Source organism: Pristiophorus japonicus, chromosome 11, assembly GCF_044704955.1.
Source record: "Pristiophorus japonicus isolate sPriJap1 chromosome 11, sPriJap1.hap1, whole genome shotgun sequence".
In the NCBI taxonomy this organism is placed as follows: Eukaryota; Metazoa; Chordata; class Chondrichthyes; family Pristiophoridae; genus Pristiophorus; species Pristiophorus japonicus.
The window spans coordinates 75,182,526-75,202,666 of NC_091987.1; the positions used below are offsets into that span (position 1 = coordinate 75,182,526).

Genomic DNA, 20,141 nt, shown 5'->3' on the forward strand with positions numbered 1-20,141 from the left:
CCCGCCAGCGTTGCAAAGAGGTCGTCGGTATTGGTCCTGCAGAGAGAAACGATTGATAGTTACTTTGTAATCGCCACAGATTCTGACAGTGCCGTCTCCCTTGAGGACTGGGACAATAGGACTGGCCCACTCGCTGAACTCGATCGGTGAAATGATGCCCTCTCTTTGTAGCCGGTCTACCTTTTCTCTCATCATGTACGGTACTGCTCTCGCCTTGTGATGGATGGATCGCGCCCCCGCAATTAGGTGGATCTGCACTTTTGCTCCTTGGAATTTCCTGATGCCTGGTTCGAGCAGCGAAGGAAATTTGTTTAAGACCTGGGCACACGAAGTGTCATCAGCGGGCGATGGCGCTCGGATGTCGTTCTAGTTCCAGTGTATCTTTCCCAGCCAGCTCCTGCCGAGCAGCGTGGGACCATCGCCCGGTTCCACCCAGAGTGGTAGCTTGTGCACCGCTCCATCATAGGAGACCTTTACGGTCGCACTGCCGATTACAGGAATCAGTTCTTTTGTGTAAGTTCTTAGTTTTGGCGAACTGGAGTTAAGACTGGCCTTGAGTCCTTGTTGCACCACAATCTTTCGAAAGTCTTTTTGCCTATGATGGACTGGCTTGCGCCTGTGTCCAGCTCCATTGACATCGGGAGTCCATTTAGTTCAACATTCAGTATTATCGGGGGACAATTCATGGTGAATATGTGTACCCCATGTACCTCTGCCTCCTCTATCTCAGGCTCTGTTTCGTTGTGATCCTCCTCTGCAACATGGTGGTTTGCAGGTTTAACAGGCTTAGCAGATCGCCTGCACACTCGTTGGAGGTGTCCCATTGTTCCACAGCCCTTGCAAACATATCCTTTGAATCGGCATGAATGGAAACGATGATCACCCCCGCAGCACCAACAAGGTGTTAATGGCCTCGCATTCATCACCCTTGATGGTGGACTCTGAGACATTTGCGGACGTGCAGCTGCAGGTATGTGTGATCTGCCCTGTACGTTACGATTTGAAAACAACATCACTTTGTTCACAGGACTTGTAGCAGCACTTGTGTGCTGAGAGATTTGCTTCGTATTGTCACTGGTGGCTATAAATGCCGGGGCTATCGCTATGGCCTTACTCAAGGTTCGGTTCTCTACAGTCAAAAGTTTGCCAAGTATGATTTCGTGGCCAATGCCAAGTAGGAAAAAGTCTCTGAGCATGTGCTCCAAATGCCCTTCAAATTCGCAATGTCCTGCAAGGCGTCTTAGCTCGGCGCCATAACTCGCCACTTCCTGGCCTTCAGACCTTTTGTAGGTGTAGAACCGATACCTCGCCATCAGAACGCTTTCCTTCGGGTTCAAATCCTCTTGGACCAGTGTGCACAAATCATCGTTCGATTTCTCCGTGGGTTTTGCTGGAGTGAGCAGATTCTTCATGAGGCCATACGTTGGTGCCCCACAGATAGTGAGGAGGATCGCCCTTCGTTTGGCAGCGCTCTCTTCTCCATCTAGCTCATTGGCCACGAAGTATTGGTCGAGTCTGATACGTCCTTACTACACAGTATAAATGCACACGAGGCCCATGCTTGAGAGAAGGTCAGTCTGTGACCTGTCCTTTATTCCTTAGCACTCAAGTGATGAAGGTTGGTGGAGCTTCCCCTTTTATACCTGAAGGTCCAGGTTAGGAGTGTCTCCCACCTACAGGCCAGTGTTCTCACGGTGTACAACTTAGGTCAGTTTATACATGGGTTACAATGCTGGTTGAATACATGATAGAGTCCCTCTACAAAAGTTTCCCAATCATCTCCCTCCGAAAATTTCTCCAGGATGCCCACTGTTCTCTGCATCTTTGGATTCGCTATCTATATCTCGTCGCCAGTTGTTGTCTATGGAGAAAGAGTCAGACTGAACACTGTGAGCTCAAAGTAAAGTGTGACCTTAGTCTTTTGTTGCAGGTCTCCAGAGTGCCTCTCCAACCTGTGAAGCCTTCTTAAGTACCTGTGCTCCCAAGGGATTATGGGATCCCTTAGGATTCCGGGGGATGAGCCCTCCGGTGACTGTACAGAGTAAATACAAGTTCACATATATAACAGTTGGTCCCAATACGGACTATGACCTCTAGCTGTTTACCCTCCCCCCCCGCCCCCCAGAATGTCCTGCATCCTCTCCGTGATATCCTTGACCCTGGCACCAGGGAGGCACCATACCATTCTGGAGTCACATCTGTGGCCGCAGAAACGCCTCTCTGTTCCCCTAATTATAGAATCCCCAAACAGTAGAGCTCTTTTATCCTTCATCCCTCCCTCCTGTGCAGCTGAGGCACCCGTGGTGCCTTGGAATTGGCTCTGGCTGCACTCCACAAAGACACCATCACCCTCACCGCTACTCAGAAGTGAATATCGGTTTGAAAGCGAGATGGACTCACAGGGATACTCCTGCACTACCTGTCTAGCGTTCTTACTTCGTTTGGTGGTCACCCACTTCCCCTCTGCCTGAATGCTTTTAAGCTGTGGGGTGACCACCTCCTGAAATGTGCTATCCACGTAGCTTTCAGCCTCGCGGATGCACCATAGTGACTCCAGCCACCGCTCAAGCTCCAAAATGTGGAGCTCAAGTAGTTGACGCTGGAGACACCTCCTGTACACGGTTATCTAGGCCGCGCGAAGCGTCCGGGACTTCCCACATGCTGCAGGATGTGCACTCCACAGGACTGAGCTGCCCTGCCATCCCTCTACTTAGACTTATCTAATTAAAAATCTAATTAAAAGAAAAAGAGAAAGAGAGAAATATTTACCAATCATACAACCAACCACTTACCTGCCTAGACGAGGGCTGTGAGATCCTCGTCAGAATTGAACTCCTCACCAACCTTCAGGCCTCCTGCTCCTCAGACCTCCCGAACTCCCAACCTCTCGGAACTCCCGACCTCTCCTAATTAGGAAGTCAAATGGAACGTTAGCCTTTATTGCAAGGGGGATGGAGTATAAAAATAGGGAAGTCCACCTTTAACTGTACAGGGTGTTGGTAAGACCACACCTGGAGTACTGCGTACAGTTTTGGTCTCCTTATTGAAGGAAGGATATACTTGCACTGGAGGCAGTTCAGAGAAGGTTCACAAGGTTGATTCCTGAGATGAAGTGGTTGTCATATGGGGAAAGGTTGAGCTGGTTGGGCCTATACTCAATAGAAGAATGAGAGGTGATCTTATTGAAACATATAAGATTCTGAGGGGGCTTGACAGGGTAGATGCACAGAGGATGTTTCCCCTCGTGGGGGAATCTAGAACTAGGCGGCATAGTTTCGGAATAAGGGGTCGCCCATTTAAAACGGAAATGAGGAGGAATTTATTTTCTCAGAGGGTCATGAATCTTTGGAATTCTCTACCTCAGAGAGCTGTGGAGGCTGGGTCATTGAATGTATTTAAGGATGAGATATTGACAGATTTTTGAACGATAAGGGAGCCAAGAGTTATGGGCAGTGGGCGGGGAAGTGTGGGCGGGGAAGTGCAGTTGAGGCCAGAATCAAATCAGCCATGATCTTATTGAATGGTGGAGCAGGCTCGAGGGGTTAAATGGCCTACTCCTGCTCCTATTTCTTATGTTCACAAAAATAAAAGAGGGCAATTTCTCAACTGTCGGCACCTCCGCCCCGACTGAGCAGTATGTGCTTACTGACCTGTAACGGCTCTTAAAAAATGGGCAATTTCGGCCCGAGACTCAACAGCAGCTGCCAGCCAGCACTCAGAAATAGTGGCCGCAACAAATCATTAGTCTCCATACTGAAAAATAACTTGATCGTAGGTCGCTCAGCAACTACAAGCACGGTCTCAAACTGTTTAACCAATATTCATTGCCGTTGCTTGCTCGCAGGCAATATCATTGTATAGAACCTTGGTTCTGATTTTCATATTATAAAAAAGGATATAGAGGCACTGGAGAAGGTGCAAAGAAGATTTACAAGGATACCACAACTGAGTTTTTTTTCCAGAAAAGACTGAAGAGTGACCTGATAGAGGTCCTTAAGATTATGAAAAATGTTGATAGGGTAGACGTAACGATGTTTCCACTAGGGCCTTAAATACAAGATAGTCACTAACAAAAACAATAAGGAATTCAGGAGAAACTTCTTTACCCAGAGTGGTTAGAATGTGGAACTCCTTGCCACAAGGAGTAGTGATGGCGAATAGCTTGAAAGCATTTAAAGGGAGGCTAGATAAACACATGAGAGGGGAATGAATAGAAGGATATGTTGATGGGGTGAGATGAAGGAGGATGGGAGGAGGCTCGATTGGAGCATAACGTATGGCCTGTTTCAGTGCTGTAAATTCTACGTATGCTACGAAATTTAATACGACGCAGGCCAGGCAAAATATATTTATTTTGATGTTCCAGAAACATATCTTATTCTTGCCGCCGACAGCCAGGCCAAAAAAAAGCTCTACAGAAGTGCGTCACTTACATGTCAGCTGGTCTAACGCCCAGACACGTGAGCTGAGGCCCCGGCCGCGGTTGCCGAGGTGATTCGCCGACTGTTGAGCTCGGCCTGCTCGCGGGCCAGGGACGTGTTTCATCAATGGACCGAGATCTGTCTCCGAAAAAAATGGCCGATGAGGACGATGAGCCGACGGTAAGTCCGGTTTGTTGATTTAGATTTCAAAGGGCTGTCTGTCATGGCGGGTGTGATCGCTGTCTCCTGCCGCCGGTACCCACCGCAGCGATGCGCCTTTAAAACGGTAGAATTCAGCTGTTGCTAATTTCATCAGATGCTGTCGATCGAAGTTCATCTCCAACCGGTGAGTGAAACGGCCAAAGATCAGGAAATAGAATTAGGCCTGTTTTTTATGACTTGTTTTTCTGTTCTTGTGGCGTTTTGAGCCTGCTGCCTTCAATAGCGTAACCTGATGTGTTGGGAGATAGTTTACAGAGGCGCCTCCCTCTTCAACACATACACTGCCTACTGTCTCTCGTACTCCCGCACCCCAGGCCCTCGATGGCACCAATTTCCACAACTCCTTCCCACTACTAATATCATGCAGTCACCTCTTTTAAATCCCACTTTAATTTCTCTCACACCCAGGCACTGCCCTCCTATCACCACCACACCGTTTAACCTGCTTCCCACCCCTACCATATATCCACACAATACTCATGACGTCTGGGACTTGCCTCCCACTACTCGCACAACTTCGACATTATGCTCAAATCTAGAAGCACCATTCCCAATTTTACCACAATTCTAAACCCCGCTTCCCAAATTCAGTAATGTCCTGAAACTCAACAAAACATCTCAAAGCCCAAGACTACACTCCCTATTGCACACAATTTTATTTCCCTTTATACTGTTCCCCTCACTGTTGTATCCTTTGTTACCATTCTATCTTTCATTACCACCCTAATTCTCTCTTCCTGCTCTTGCCTAAAACCTTTTACCATTGCCTTAACTCTGCAATGTCTAACATGCATCCTTATTCTGATGAAGGTCATCGACCCAAAACGTTAACTCTGCTTCCTCTCCACAGATGCTGCCTGGCCTGCTGAAATGTTCAGTATTTTCTATTTTTATTCCAGATTCCAGCATCTGCAGTATTTTGCTTTTGTATTCATTCCCTATCCTTTCACCATTCTGTCACTCATCCAAACACCCACTCATCGCCATCAACCCCTCTGCACCGACATTTTGCCTGTTCCTGTCTATCTCTTTCTATCACTCATCCCAAACTCTCCAATCTTCTTCCTCTGTGCAGACAAAAACTTCAGAGTTAGAAACTCCCAACACAATACCATGCTTTTATGTACTCTCAAATTCTGGGATTTTGGGTTCCATTTTTTAAAATCCCAATTTAAACACTAAAAATAAAAATTTAAACAGCTTTTTAAATAGACAATGAAAATTGACTTTAATGATCTTTGTATATTTTATCAAGCCATTATACATATCGGTGTACATTTCACACATTTATGAAGCCATCTAATACTTGTACATTTTTTAAAGCCATTGTACATTCCAATTATATGTTGCTTGTAGGGAGAATGCATCAACACATTCAGGTCACTTGTATCACTGCTTGCACTGGGAGCAGTCAGCTCAGGAGGTTGAAGCGGTTTGTTTGGTCTTGGTTTCTGGGGGTTAATTAGACTTGGGTACAGGGGAGGAAGCTCTGTCATAGAAAATAGGTGCAGGAGTAGGCCCTTCGAGCCTGCACCACCATTCAATAAGGTCATGGCTGATCATTCACCTCAGTACCCCTTTCCTGCTTTCTCTCCATACCCCTTGATTCCCTTTAGCCGTAAGGGCCATATCTAACTCCATCTTGAATATATCCAATGAACAGGCATCAACAACTCTCTGCGGTAGGGAATTCCACAGGTTAACAACTCTGAGTGAAGAAGTTTCTCCTCATTTCAGTCCTAAATGGCTCACCCCTAATCCTTAGACTATGTCCCTGGTTCTGGACGTCCCCAACATCGGGAACATTCTTCCTGCATCTAACCTGTCCAGTCCTGTCAGAATTTTATATGTTTCTATGAGATCCCCTCTCATCCTTCTAAACTCCAGTGAATACAGGCCCAGTCGATCCAGTCTCTCCTCATATGTCACTCCTGCCATCCCAGTAATCAGTCTGGTGAACTTTCGCTGCACTCCCTCAATAGCAAGAATGTCCTTCCTCAGATTAGGAGACCAAAACTGAACACAATATTCCAGGTGAGGCCTCACTAAAGCCCTGTACAACTGCAGTAAGACCTCCCTGCTCCTATACTCAAATTCCCTAGCTATGAAGGCCAACATACCATTTGCCGCCTTCACCGCCTGCTGTACCTGCATGCCAACTTTCAATGATTGATGTACCATGACACCCAGGTCTCGTTGCACCTCCCCTTTTCCTAATCTGCCACCATTCAGATAATCAGCCTTTGTGTTTTTGCCACCAAAGTGGATAACCTCATATTTGTCCACATTATACTGCATCTGCCATGTGTTTGCCCACTCACCTAACCTGTCCAAGTCACCCTGCAGCCTCTTGGCATCCTCCTCACAGCTCACACCGCCACCCAGTTTAGTGTCATCTGCAAACTTGGATATTACACTCAATTCCTTCATCTAAATCATTAATGTATATTGTAAATAGCTGGGGTCCCAGCATTGAGCCCTGCGGCACCCCACTAGTCACTGCCTGCCATTCTGAAAAGGACCCGTTTATCCTGACTCTTTGCTTCCTGTCTGCCAACCAGTTCTCTATCCACGTCAGTGCATTACCCCCAATACCATGTGCTTTAATTTGGCACACCAATCTCCTGTGTGGGACCTTGTCAAAAGCCTTTTGATAGTCCAAATACACCACAACCACTGGTTCTCCCTTGTCCACTCTACCAATTACATCCTCAAAAAATTCTAGAAGATTTGTCAAGCATGATTTCCCTTTCATAAATCCATGCTGACTTGGACAGATCCGGTCACTGCTTTCCAAATGCGCTGCTATTTCATCTTTAATAATTGATTCCAACATTTTCCCCTCTACGGACGTCAGGCTAACTGGTCTATAATTCCCCATTCTCTCTCTTCCCTCCTTTCTTAAAAAGTGGTGTTCCTCCAGTCCATAGGAACTGATCCAGAATCAATAGACTGTTGGAAAATGATCACCAATGCATCCACTATTTCTAGGGCCACTTCCTTAAGTATTCTGGGATGCAGGCTATCGGGCCCCGGGGATTTATCGGCCTTCAATCCCATCAATTTCCCAAACACAATTTCCTGCCTAATAAGGATTTCCTTCAGTTTCTCCTTCCCACTAGACCCTTGGTCCCCTAGTATTTCCGGAAGGTTGTTTGTGTCTTCCTTCATGAAGACAGAACCAAAGTATTTGTTCAACTGGTCTGCCATTTCTTTGTTCCCCATTATAAATTCACCTGACTCTGACTGCAAGGGACCTACGATTGTCTTCACATATCTATAAAAGCTTTTGCAGTCAGGTTTTATGTTCCTGGCAAGCTTCCTCTCATATTCTATTTTCCCCCTTCCAATTAAAGCCTTTGTCATCCTTTGCTGAATTATAAAATTCTCCCAGTCCTCGGGTTTGCTGCTTTTTCTGGCCAATTTATATGCTTCTTCCTTGGATTTAACACTATCCTTAATTTCCCTTGTTAGCCACAGACAGGGATGTACGATTGTTGAAGTTCATCCATGTGATCTTTAAATGTTTGCCATTGCCTATCCACCGTCAACCCTTTAAGAATAATTCGCCAGTCTATTCTAGCCAATTCACGTCTCATACCATCGAAGTTACCTTTCCTGAAGTTCAGGACCCTAGTCTCTGAATTAACTGTGTCACTCTCCATTTTAATAAAGAATTCTACCATATTATGGTCACTCTTCCCCAAGGGGCCTCGCACAACAAGATTGCTAATTAGTCCTTTCTCATTACACATTACGTGTCTAGGATGGCCAGCCCTCTAGTTGGTTCCTCGACATATTGGTCTAGCAAACCATCCCTAATACACTCCAGGAAATCCACTTATTGCTACCAGTTTGGTTAACCCAATCAACATGTAGATTAAAGTCACCCATGATAATTGCTGTACCTTTATTGCACGCATCCCTAATTTCTTGTTTGATGCTGTCCCCGACCTCACTACTATTGTTTGGTGGTCTGTACACAACTCCCACTAGTGTTTTCTGCCCTTTGGTATTCCGTAGCTCCACCCATACCGATTCCACATCATCCAAGCTTAATGTCCTTCCTTACTATTGCATTAATTTCCTCTTTGACCAGCAATGCCACCCCACCTCCTTTTCCTTTCTGTCTATCCTTCCTGAATATTGAATACCCCTGGATGTTGAGTTCCCAGCCTTGGGTCACCCTGGAGCCATGTCTCCGTGATGCCAATTACATCATATCCGTTAACAGCTATCTGCGCAGTTAATTCATCCACCTTATTACGAATACTCCTCGCATTGAGGCACAGAGTCTTCAGGCTTGTCTTTTTAACACACTTTGCCCCTTTAGAATTTTGCTGTAATGTGGCCTTTTTTGCTTTTTGCCTTGGGGTTTCTCTGCCCTCCACTTTTACTTTTCTTCTTTCTATCTTTTGCTTCTGCCCCCATTCTAATTCCCTGTGTCTCCCTGCATAGATTCCCATCCCCCTGCCATATTAGTTTAACCCCTCCCCAACAGCACTAGCAAACACTCCCCCTAGGACATTGGTTCCGGTCCCCGTTCAAAATGTCCTGCAGCCGCTCAGAGACATCCTTAACCCTTGCACCAGGGAGACAACGTACCATCCTGGAGTCTTGATTGCGGCCCAGAAACGTCTGTCTATTCCCCTTACAATAGAATCCCCTACTACTATAACTCTCCCACTTTTTTTTTCTGCCCTCCTATGCAGCAGAGCCACCGACGGTGCCATGAACTTGGCAGCTGCTGCTGCTCTCCTCTGATGAGTTATCCCCCTCAACAGTACCCAAAGTGGTGTATATGTTTTGCAGGGGGATGACTGCAGGGGACCCCTGCACTACCCTCCTTCCACTGCTCTTCCTGTTGGTCACCCATCCCCTATCTGGCTGTGTAACCTTTACCTGCGGTGTGGCCAACTCACTAAACGTGCTATTCACGACATCCTCAGCATCGTGGATGCTCCAGAGTAAATCCACCTGCAGCTCCAGTGCCGCAATGCGGTCTGTCAGGTGCTGCAGCCGGATACACTTCCTGCACATATAGTCGTCAGGGACACTGGGACTGTCCCTGACTTCCCACATAGCACAGGAGGAGCACATGAGCTCTCCTGCCATGACTTAACCCTTGGATTGACTTAATTTGGCAACAACAATGATAAAGGTTACCTACTGATAGGTTACCTATTGATGACCATGCCAGTTGTTGTGCCTTCATGGCCAGTGGTTGAGTTGCTGTGCTGTGAGGAGGCGGGGTGTGAACGGGTTGTGTTGAGTTTCCAAGAATATGCCCCCAACTGTTTAGTATTTCCACAATTTCTGACAAAGGCCAACCATATATCCGATACTAACATATGTCACACATCAACATATATATCTCATTTGTTTCATCCAAAATGATGCAAATGAAAATCATAAATATTACTAGTCTAGCTCTTGATACATTGCACATCGGTAGTCAAGACCAATTTAAATTTTTCAAGTCAAGCAGGGTTAGAGGGTGTGGGATAATGGAACCAATGTGGGGGAACAAGGAGTGGAGAATGGACACAGAGAAGGCAAGGGACGGCGGTAGGGAGGTGACGTGGTGGAAGGAGAATTCAGATCGGCGGGAGTGGGGGAGAATTGGGATATGAAACAACCAGACATCAGCAGAGGAAAATATAGCATTGGACTGGGGTGCTCTTGATAGGAAATGAAGATTGGGGAATTATTATAAAAGGGAAAATGAGGCAGATTTACAGGAAGCTTGAGGGGCTACTGCAACCAATGGGAGGGAGAAGTGATTGGCAACCAGTATGTCGGTGGGAATGGGATATACAGCCAGTGTGGGTGGGGGAAGGATTGTAATCTTGTTATTGGTGGGAGGAGCAGGGGGCTGAAATCTTGTTCAGTGGGGTTGAGGGTCACTGGTCACAATCTTGCTTGGTGTGTGGGGAGCAGGGGAGTGAAGTCAGTAATCTTATGGTTTTCCTGTGTGTTCACTTTGACATCACATTAGTTTTGACCTCTGTGAATCTTGAGACCACTCACCATTTTTACTATATAGAAACATAGAAAATAGGTGCAGGAGTAGGCCATTCGGCCCTTCTAGCCTGCACCGCCATTCAATGAGTTCATGGCTGAACATTCAACTTGCTCGGGGGTCGCGTAACTATTATAATTGAAGGTAACCTTTTTAGGGCCAGTTTAAATTGCCATCTGTGGACAAGGGTTTTCAGAACCACATTGGCCATTTTATCAGTTGAATTTCAGTAATTATTTCCTTTGCATAGTTTTACGTTTGCTATTCCAAAGATTTTGGGACCTAGTGGTGGAAGAGTTTAGCCTAGGAGACCCCAGGATAGTTAGTTTGGAGGAACCTCACAATGCCCCTCAATGCTGCACTACATAGATCCAAACTTGTTGGATCTGGAGCTGTTGTTTTGTGGAGGGGGATGGCGGCAGGGGGAATTTTGCTGCAGTGGAAAAACTTAACCAAAATGTCAGTTTCTGGTTGATGGTTACACATACAGATCTCTCTTATTAATTGTAACTGGGAGATCTCTTGATATGTACTATTCTTTCACAGCTCCAGGAGATGAAAGGCAATATAATTCTGGGTGTAAGATGCATGAATAACGTATAATTTATACATGTCAATACAACAGTAAAAGCTGTGTAGCATTTTTCACCTTGCAGTTTGATGAAGATGTGGAGGAGAGTGGAAGTGGTGCAGAGGGTGGACAAGGCAGAAGAAAAAGATTGTTTTCTAAGGAATGTAAGTCATAACGCTGCTAAAATATATTTTAAAATCAACAATGTGTTACTAATCCAGTAATATGTATAAAACCCAAATATAAAAGTTCATCTTTCTGTCGACTACAATAACTCCACATTACTCATTCCGTTTCCACTGTTTGATGGTATATGATTTGGGAGCTATGCTTTGAATTGATTTTAAACAAACAGAATTTGTACCCGTAAAATAAATAAAATGTTGTTGCTGCTACACTGATACTGTTCTTTTCACTTTGCTAATGAAATGATGTACGGTAATGTGTATGCAAAATCATCTCATGAATTTTTCTTGTAGCTTTTTATTGGAAACTACCTGATGAAAATTTAACCATGTGTACAAGAAGACAAAAAACTAAAATCTAAACAAATCTTTGTCTTGCATGATTCCAGTTGGGATTTTATCCTTTTATCCATATTGTGCTTAGAGATAGTGTTGCCCAGCTTTAAGTGCACACCTTTTCATTTTTGTTTTTGTCTTTGGTTAGTTGTAAAGAAGTAGATTAATACTTCTCGTAACTGGTTGTCTGGTTACAGCAGATGGGTGAAAGCTTATTAAAATATAGCAGAATTGAATACCTTTGTTTGAAATGCATAGAATATACAGCATGAACCAGACCATTCTTCTTCTTACTCTTTCCAAACAGTAAGATGTATGATGTATGGCTTTGGGGATGACCAGAATCCTTACACTGAATCGGTGGACATCCTGGAGGATCTCGTCATCGAATTCATCACCGAGATGGTGAGCTGAGCTTTATATTTTATCACAGTTGTAGTCTGCAAACCAGTGGGACAGTACAGGATGAGATGCAGAGTTTAAATTTGGTAGGGTACGTTAATGAAAAGCCTGAGTTTTATTTTTAAGAGTTATGACAGCATATATTAACAAGTTCATAAACACCATTCATTGCTCAATTCAATTCAAGTAAAGCTTTGAAAACGGTTGTTTGAAAATGCTTCAAAGAAAGAACTTACATTTATTTAGAGCCTTCTCGTGTCTCGAATATCCCAAAGGGCTTCATGTACAATGAATTACCTTTTGAAACACAGCCATATGGTTATCCATGTCAGTGTTTCTCAAACTGGGGTCCACGGACCAATGTTCTCTCTAAATCTTTTTAGGTGGTCCATTCAAAAAAAATCCACGCATATGCATTTTTTGCATTTAGAAACCAGTGAGCCGGCTGCACTGGAGCTCTAGACAGTTGTGCTGTCGCGCAGCTTAAAGGGAACATTGGTCGGAAGTAATTTCAGGTATGCTCCTTCATCAAACCAACATTCAATTCGGTTCTTGCGAATTATTCTCAACAGCTTAGCCTGCCTCCTAAAGGAGGCCCACAGCTCTCGCTCGCTTTGCAACAAGCGCTCCCTGCCGGTCGAGCAAATTCCTCTACCTGGCGTCATGACCCTGTGCATTCTCTCGATATGTGATTAGAGCACCTTTGGAGCCCTTCAAACATGTGCCTGAACGTGTTCACGCAAACACATACAATCCCACGATGCAGCTGTTGCAGAACATGCCAGTGGGAAAGTACGCCGGTGAGCAGCATCCGACCATGTGCATGTGCAAAGCTTTCACTCACTGGCCAGCCTGCTGCCAAAAAATTGTCCAGCACTAAGTGGCTAATAGTGGTCATCTGTTGCTGCGGAGTACCCAGAATTTTGTGAGAAACAGGTGCGCCCATCTCACTGATACCTGTAAGTAAATACCTGTTTTCTTAAAAGCATTATTAAATCACTCTTTACATGTAGTACTTTCATATGAGTATTATATAGTAATATAATTTAGATTGGGGGTTTGTGATTACTAAGTGATTTGAAAAGAGGTCCTTCAACTAAACATGCTTGAAAACCACTGATCTAAGTGAACCCAGCAGCCATTTTATGTACAAGAAGATCCCACAAATAGCATCGGGGGTGGTATGTGGCACCGGGGAATGATCAGATCATTTATTTTTGATGGTATTGGCTGAGGAAGGAATCTTTGCCAGGTTACTGGAAATTTAATATCGATCTGATCCAATGGAACAGGAAGGCAGAGCATCAGTTTAATGTCTTGGCCAAAGGATGGCATCTCTGATGGAGAACACCCCCAGTACTGCACTGGTTTCTACCTAGATTATGTCCTGAAATCCTGGAGTGGGGTTTAAAGCTATATAATGCAAGGATAAAATGCAAAAGAGAATTTGTATGGATCCAATGAGAACTCAATCGAATTGCCAGTGGATATAGATCCACAGCACAAAACTAACAGTAATTGAGCACAATCAATGCTAAACTGGCAGTCTTATTTAGCAAGGTCATAAGAGAAGAATGGTTGATGTGGAAAATGGAAAAATTCACAGATTGAGGGTAGTATACCTTATTGGAGCAGAGTAGAAGAAGCATCATTCTGGATTTGTGTTTATTACTAACACAGATTTCTAAAAGTGGAACACAATTGCACTCTAGAGCACTGATTATTAGATTACTACAAAATTTACAAAAGCAAAAGTTCATTATACTCCCAACTTTACCCTATGTATCCTGTAGTATTCCTGTTACTGGGATAATTCATATGTCATAGCAGTTTGCTGTTCAGAAATACTGCTGTTCAGTGACAGGCAGTCAAACCAATAACCAAAATCATACAATGGAGTATTCCCTAGATCTGGTGGAAATGCCTATTAAATTCAAGGAGGTGAAGCCTACATAGAACCTTACAACACAGGAGGCCATTCGGCCCATTGTGCTTGTGCCAACTATTTGGAAGAGCTATCCAATTAGTCCCGCAGCCCTGCTGTTTCCCCATAGCTCTGCACATTTTAAGTATTTATCCAATTCCATTTTGAAAGTTACGATTTAATCTGCCTCCACCACCCTTTCAGGTAGTGCATTCCAGATCATAACGCATTACATAAAATAAATTCTCATCTCCCCTCTGGTTCTTTTGCCAATTATCTTAAATCTGTGTCCCCTTGTTACTGGATATGGATTTGTATTTTTATTTACTTTTGTTATTTCAATTGTTATCTTGATTATCTCAATGTGCTGGTCAGGACCATGCTTTCATTGCTTTTCTTGATTTGCAAGAATGGTTCTGGTAATCCAGTCTTAGAGCATTGGGTCCCTATTGCTCAGGAAAATGGTAGAAATGTATCACACATTTGAGCTGTACTGCTCACCATGCTGCTCATGAGGAATTCCTGATATCTTCTGCCTGCCTAGCGAAGGCTCAAACCTATGCTTGAAGGTTGTCTAATGACCAACTAGTCACAATGCTTCTTGAAGTGGAGGTAAACTATTAAGCATTATGATAGGTTTGAATGCATCAGCTGAGCAAAAAAAAAATTGCTGTTTTTTTTTAATTGTGTACTGTATTTTAAGGTTTTCAGTGACCAGTTGTTTGGAACTTATCCTACTTCTGAGTAGAGTTTATAGCTCAATTATGACAAACTTCATATTGAATAATATGCCACGAAGTATATTACATTTCCATTATTACCTTCATGAGTCTTAAGTGGACCAAATCTTAGGGCTGTATTTTGTCTGTTGCAGATTGATCTGCAATTAAATGGATGTGATCTAGCAACGTGTTCTTAGATTTTTTTCTCTCTTATGCATAAAAATGCAACATGCTTCTTGTAATTTATTTTTTATATAGACTCATAAGGCCATGTCAATAGGACGTCAGGGACGAGTTCAAGTAGAAGATATTGTCTTCCTCATTCGTAAAGATCCTCGGAAGTTTGCAAGAGTGAAAGACCTACTGACAATGAATGAAGAATTGAAACGTGCCAGGAAAGCTTTTGATGAAGCTAATTATGGATCCTAATTCTCAGAAAGAAGCATATGGTGGAGCAAATAGTAACGAAATATTGTCTGCCTTTGAAACATGTACTTGAGGCAGTGTTTGACTCCAGGCCCTGCTACAGACATCATAATATGGACTGTTGCAATAGAGCTTGGCTACAGCTCAGCAAAGCAGGGCCTGAGAAATCTGAAGATTCATCTACTCTTTTACTTCAGTGTTGTTGGCTAAGGAATAAAATGGAACATCTTTTGTAATTTGTCTTCAAAAGATTTTTGCACATACACTAGTTTGTTCTGATTATGTGTACAGTATTTGTAACTTGGCCAGTTTTGTAATAAATGTTCTGAAAAGTGATGACTATTCCAAAAAAGTTGATAATTTTGTATTCAAAGTGAAAATCCCAGAACATTTGAAATCTATCCAACAATACCTTATTTAAAAATTCGCACCTATATCTGCACAACTTCTTGCTGCATTTTGTCACACTTGTATAAACCTTTTCCTATAAGTTCTTATGCCCACATTTATAATGGTATTTGGCTATGTGCACTCGTCATTCTGTACCGGCCACCGGATTCCCGCAAAGTGCTCAAAAAGCTTTCTGATTTTTTTTCTCGGATGCAGTATTTGTTTCTCGACAACTGAACATTTCTAATGGCCAAAATAAGAGTTTCATTTTTTTACATTAAGAATGTACATATTTCACAAAAGCATAATTTAAATTCATTCTGAATTGTCTTTTGTGATTTAATGCCTTCATTGAAGTTCTCACTTGAAGGCAATGGCCTTGCTAAAAGACCAAATATAATCTTTAAGTGAAGTGGAGTTTGAAGGCAAGAGATAATTGGACCAGAGGTACAGATAAAGTTCTGTAACCATTTTAAAGTCTTAAATTCTGTCCTTATTTTTATATTTCCATTATAAATTTCTGAGTCTATATTTATAACAGAAACTGCCTAAGTAAAATTGTCACGTTGTCTTACACCCTCCCATAAATGGTGATGTTCCACTGGGGGTAGCTATCATGACTATGTGACAAATTTATGTAAGAAATTTCCATTATAAATAATGGACTTTGTAACTTATAACGGAAAAGGTTAACGTGAAATACATGTAGACAACAACTTGCATTTATATAGTGCCTTTAACATAGTAAAACATCCCAAGGTGCTTAACAGGAGCGTTTCGTAAGATTTTCAGATAGATGTTTCATTGGCAATTTCTTTGACTTTAATTGCTATTCACATTTGTTTGGTCCCAGTCATTTATTGGAAAGATTTTTTATAGACTTGTTCAAACTTGGGAGACTGTCTGAAGCTTTCAGAGAGATAGTGAAATCAGAGAGCATTCTATGAATAATAATGGCATAAAAACATTCAATAGTTGTGACTATTTTATAATTACTGTAAAATTACAGTCACTGTTTTCATTTATTATTTTACTGTTTAATAAATTTGTGTGCCAGTTAAAGCCTCAGTCATAGTCTAGTGAGTATTTACTCTGCCACCTTCGAACTCGAGTAAGGGCTTTCCGCCAATGTGCACAGCAGGGAAAGGAATATTGTCAACTGTATGTACGATCAGGATGTCCGTCATTAGAATCATCATAGGCAGTCCCTCGAATCGAGGATGACTTGCTTCCACGCCAAAAGGTTCAGAGGTGTTTCAAAGAAGGACCAAATATTCCAGGTCCCGAGCTAAATCTCGAAGGGTGGAAGATGCCTGTGCGTGGATTTTTTTTTTAAACGTGTAGTGGCCGCTGCACACCAGGGCTTGGCAGAGCTAGGTCTTGGTCCAGTGGCAAGGATTAACCAAGACGAGTGGAAACCAGTCTTAAGAACACAGTAACAATGAAACCCGAGTTAAGGATTATTCTTACATTATATTACTTGCATCTTTTCTGTTACAAATGCAAATTCAGACAGCATTCTTAATCTCTCATTAAGCACCAGTTTTGCTCTCTAAATATACCAAGTGAAATTTTAGTGTTAATTATGAGGGTTTTTACCAATAGTATTACTGTAACACCAATACTGTGCTGTTAATTAATTCAGGTTTGAACATTTGTCTTGACCTCACTGTTTTATTGCGGTTAAATTGATTTGACACTTGGGTTAAGTGGAAATCATACATTGAGCGTATATATTTTGCACATGGGTGGATGCTCATTTTGTTAATCCATACTTCAGTTTCACAATTAAAGCTGTCTGTGTTCCATGAATTAGGTCTTTATTTGAAACCAGTATTGCTCCATTTAGATTAGATGTCATGTTATGCAATGTTAACAATTTCTGTAGATGGTTTCCAACAGTTGCACAAAATTTCAAACCTTTACTAATGTAAGTATTGCATCATTATTATACTTGTTAAAATGAAATACAATGCAAGAAAGTTCTTGTATCATGCGACTAACAAGATGATAGGCAAACTAGATGGACCTTGATCTTTTTTGTCTAACAATTCCTATGTTAACTTTATGTTGGCAGTAATGTAGTGCCACACTTGACACATGATACAGTCAGACCTTGTTACAAGACAACCTTTCATCTCTATCCTTGTTTCCTCCAAGTGAAACTAGTTTCTTTCTGTATTTCTCTAGAGTACCACCTTGCTCACAGACTCCTGCCAGCATTTTGAATGGAAAATATGACAATTTGCCATTGCTTTTTAATATTGTATCACTATTCATTTTTATTTCTTTTGTCTCCAGTGATTAAATATAATAAAATTGTGATTCCGTGTTGCCATGCTCATTCAGTCTAGTTCTATTACCCTACAAATATTTTTTCCCACTGTACTGCCGATGAATCATCCCAACCTGCTGGTATAACAAGGTCTGACTGTTTATTTTGGAAACCAGAGAAGCCACGTTGGAATACTATGTAGGAGCATGTTAATAAACAAGCCTATATATTTTTTTCAATCTTTCGATATTTGTTGGAAGTTTAAATAGTACTTGTTTTCTGTTTCCCCATGCTGGGTTCTTTTCCCAGTGGTGGTACTCAGAGTTCTGGGGTCTGAGTGGGAGCCAATGGGGCGTATTCCTTACGAATGCCACTCCAAGAATTGTTTATATCTGCAGAAAAGAACACAGTAGAAATTTATTTATATGACTAGGATAAGTTGATATACATATTCATGGAAGTTTCTGAGGGAAAAAAATGTCTTGTTAGTCATTTTCCAACTGGTAAGAAGACTAGGCAAAACTGACATTTCTGAAGAAGTGTCTAATGCAATCAAGTTACTGTTTGAGAACCAAGCTGAGCTGCCTGAAATTTCTGACACTATTATATTACATTTTTTTTTTAATGAGTAACTTTCCTTCATCTCAATAGAAATAATCAAAAATCAAAAATAAACACTCCAAACAAAGGAAAGGACAGTTGTTACAGGATTTGTAGTTTATATTACAAATGTATATAATTTTTTGTCACCATTTTATTAAGTGCATTAAAAGATATGTTTTCATTTTAATTATTTTAATAGTCGAATGTGTATGTGAAGCAAAAAATGTAAATTAAAACTTACTTTTTTTAAATTCTCCAATAGCCACTTTTAATAAAATGTCTGTGTTGCTTTTGAGACAGCTTATTGGCAATTAATAATCACATGATGATAGTGGTGCTGCCTGGCAAGCTCATTGTACATTGGTAATCAAGTGATTATTCTCTAGATCAATGCCAGTATAGGCAGGTCAAGCAGTCAGCAGGTTTAAGTTTGTACAACAATGATGATACCTTCCACAAGATTACTGTTAGCCCTAACTTCATGATAATTATCAGTATTAATGTTATAAATGCTCCTTCCCACTTTCAGAAATTCTTATAATTAGGAGCCAGCCTGCATCTATGTTTCAGGGGAAACACTGCAGCTTTACTGGTGTTCCAATTGTGATATACAGGAAGAGCAAAAAAGAAAAAAAATGGAAAGCAGTAGGGACAAAAGGTGAGAAGAGATACGCACCAACATATCCAAACAAAGATGTAGTAAGCTATAACACACATTTTTGGCTGCCTAATTCTGTAATAGAGAATTCAAATTACATCCATGTATATGTCTCAGTAACCACAAAGAACAGAGGAAAGTAACTGTGCCACCGTTTAAACTTTCTAGCTGACCTTATTCTACATATAATGAGAATTCATGAAGCAAATAAGACCAAATATGTAAAGTTTGAAAAGTTATTTCGGTGTGTGTGTGAAAACAACTTTAGTTCGCTCAACTGAGATACAAAGTCACTAGATGCAAATCCACATCCTCCCCATGGTGGTGCAGCATGTTTTTACATTATGGAGTGTATTCCACTGAAATAAACTGAAAGCAAGCTAACAGAAACTTTTACTGTGCAATTAGGATACATAGGCCCAGGTTTGCACACTCACCAGTCTGCAATTTCCCCACACCCGATTCATTTCAATGGGAAAATAAATTACAAATTAGGCTAGCAAGTGCATAGTAGAAAAGCTGGGCCATTAAATCAATGCTAGCAAATTCTAAGTAAACATTCTAATTAAAATTTGATAATTTAGTGATGTAACAGCCACAGTAAACACAAACATGTCATTTAGCAGTGAGAAAGGTCCATATTCAACTGTCTGAAAAACATGTACAGTACCACATCAAATCAACCATGTAGGCCTCACTATGAACACACATGTACAGACATATCTGATTGCATCATCTAAGTAGAATTTACCTACCTAATTTCTGGATCATTTAATAAACTACAAACCTGGAATTCCCTCTTGTGTATAATAGACTGAAATAAGATAATGATTGAAGGACCAGAGTTTAATCCACTGTTGTCTAATATCAATTTAGTGTAATCATAAATAGCAAATCTATTACTGATATATCCTGTTCTTTGTTTTTAAGTTTTTTATCCATCTGCCATAATTGGCCAGCTTTAACTGGGAACCTAGAATCAAG

General features: G+C 41.8%; 2 protein-coding genes and 1 long non-coding RNA gene across 4 annotated transcripts in view; 1 reads left to right on the forward strand and 2 right to left on the reverse strand.

Moving 5' to 3' along the window:
* On the reverse strand, positions 1-4,704 carry LOC139276092 (uncharacterized). Its single transcript, XR_011595810.1, has 3 exons — positions 4,434-4,704; positions 2,793-2,906; positions 1-36 (listed from the first exon to the last, which is right to left on the reverse strand). It is a non-coding gene; the product is annotated as an uncharacterized lncRNA (long non-coding RNA).
* taf13 (TATA-box binding protein associated factor 13) lies at positions 4,434-17,957 on the forward strand. The gene is made up of 4 exons (XM_070893565.1): positions 4,434-4,601; positions 11,322-11,400; positions 12,065-12,162; positions 15,064-17,957. The coding sequence occupies exons 1-4, from the start codon at positions 4,548-4,550 to the stop codon at positions 15,232-15,234; spliced, it is 402 nt and encodes a 133-aa protein (XP_070749666.1). The 5' UTR covers positions 4,434-4,547; the 3' UTR covers positions 15,235-17,957.
* popdc2 (popeye domain cAMP effector 2) overlaps positions 17,276-20,141 on the reverse strand; it is a 19,428-nt gene continuing 16,562 nt past the window's right edge. Inside the window, exon 4 of one of the 2 annotated variants that reach the window (XM_070893564.1) lies at positions 17,276-18,288. In XM_070893564.1, coding sequence (XP_070749665.1) covers positions 18,215-18,288 — 74 coding nt within the window. In that variant the 3' untranslated portion in view covers positions 17,276-18,214. The remainder of the gene's footprint in view (positions 18,289-20,141) is intronic. The other variant, XM_070893563.1, reaches the window with a different exon arrangement.

What these genes read in the sequence shown, in the direction of transcription:
- taf13 (XM_070893565.1), top strand. Translation starts at nt 4,548, where the DNA reads ATGGACCGAGATCTGTCTCCGAAAAAAATGGCCGATGAGGACGATGAG. An exon ending in AAGATTGTTTTCTAAGGAAT is followed by an intron (nt 11,401 to 12,064) that starts GTAAGTCATAAC and finishes CTTTCCAAACAG; the next exon opens with TAAGATGTATGATGTATGGC. An exon ending in TCGAATTCATCACCGAGATG is followed by an intron (nt 12,163 to 15,063) that starts GTGAGCTGAGCT and finishes TTTTTTATATAG; the next exon opens with ACTCATAAGGCCATGTCAAT.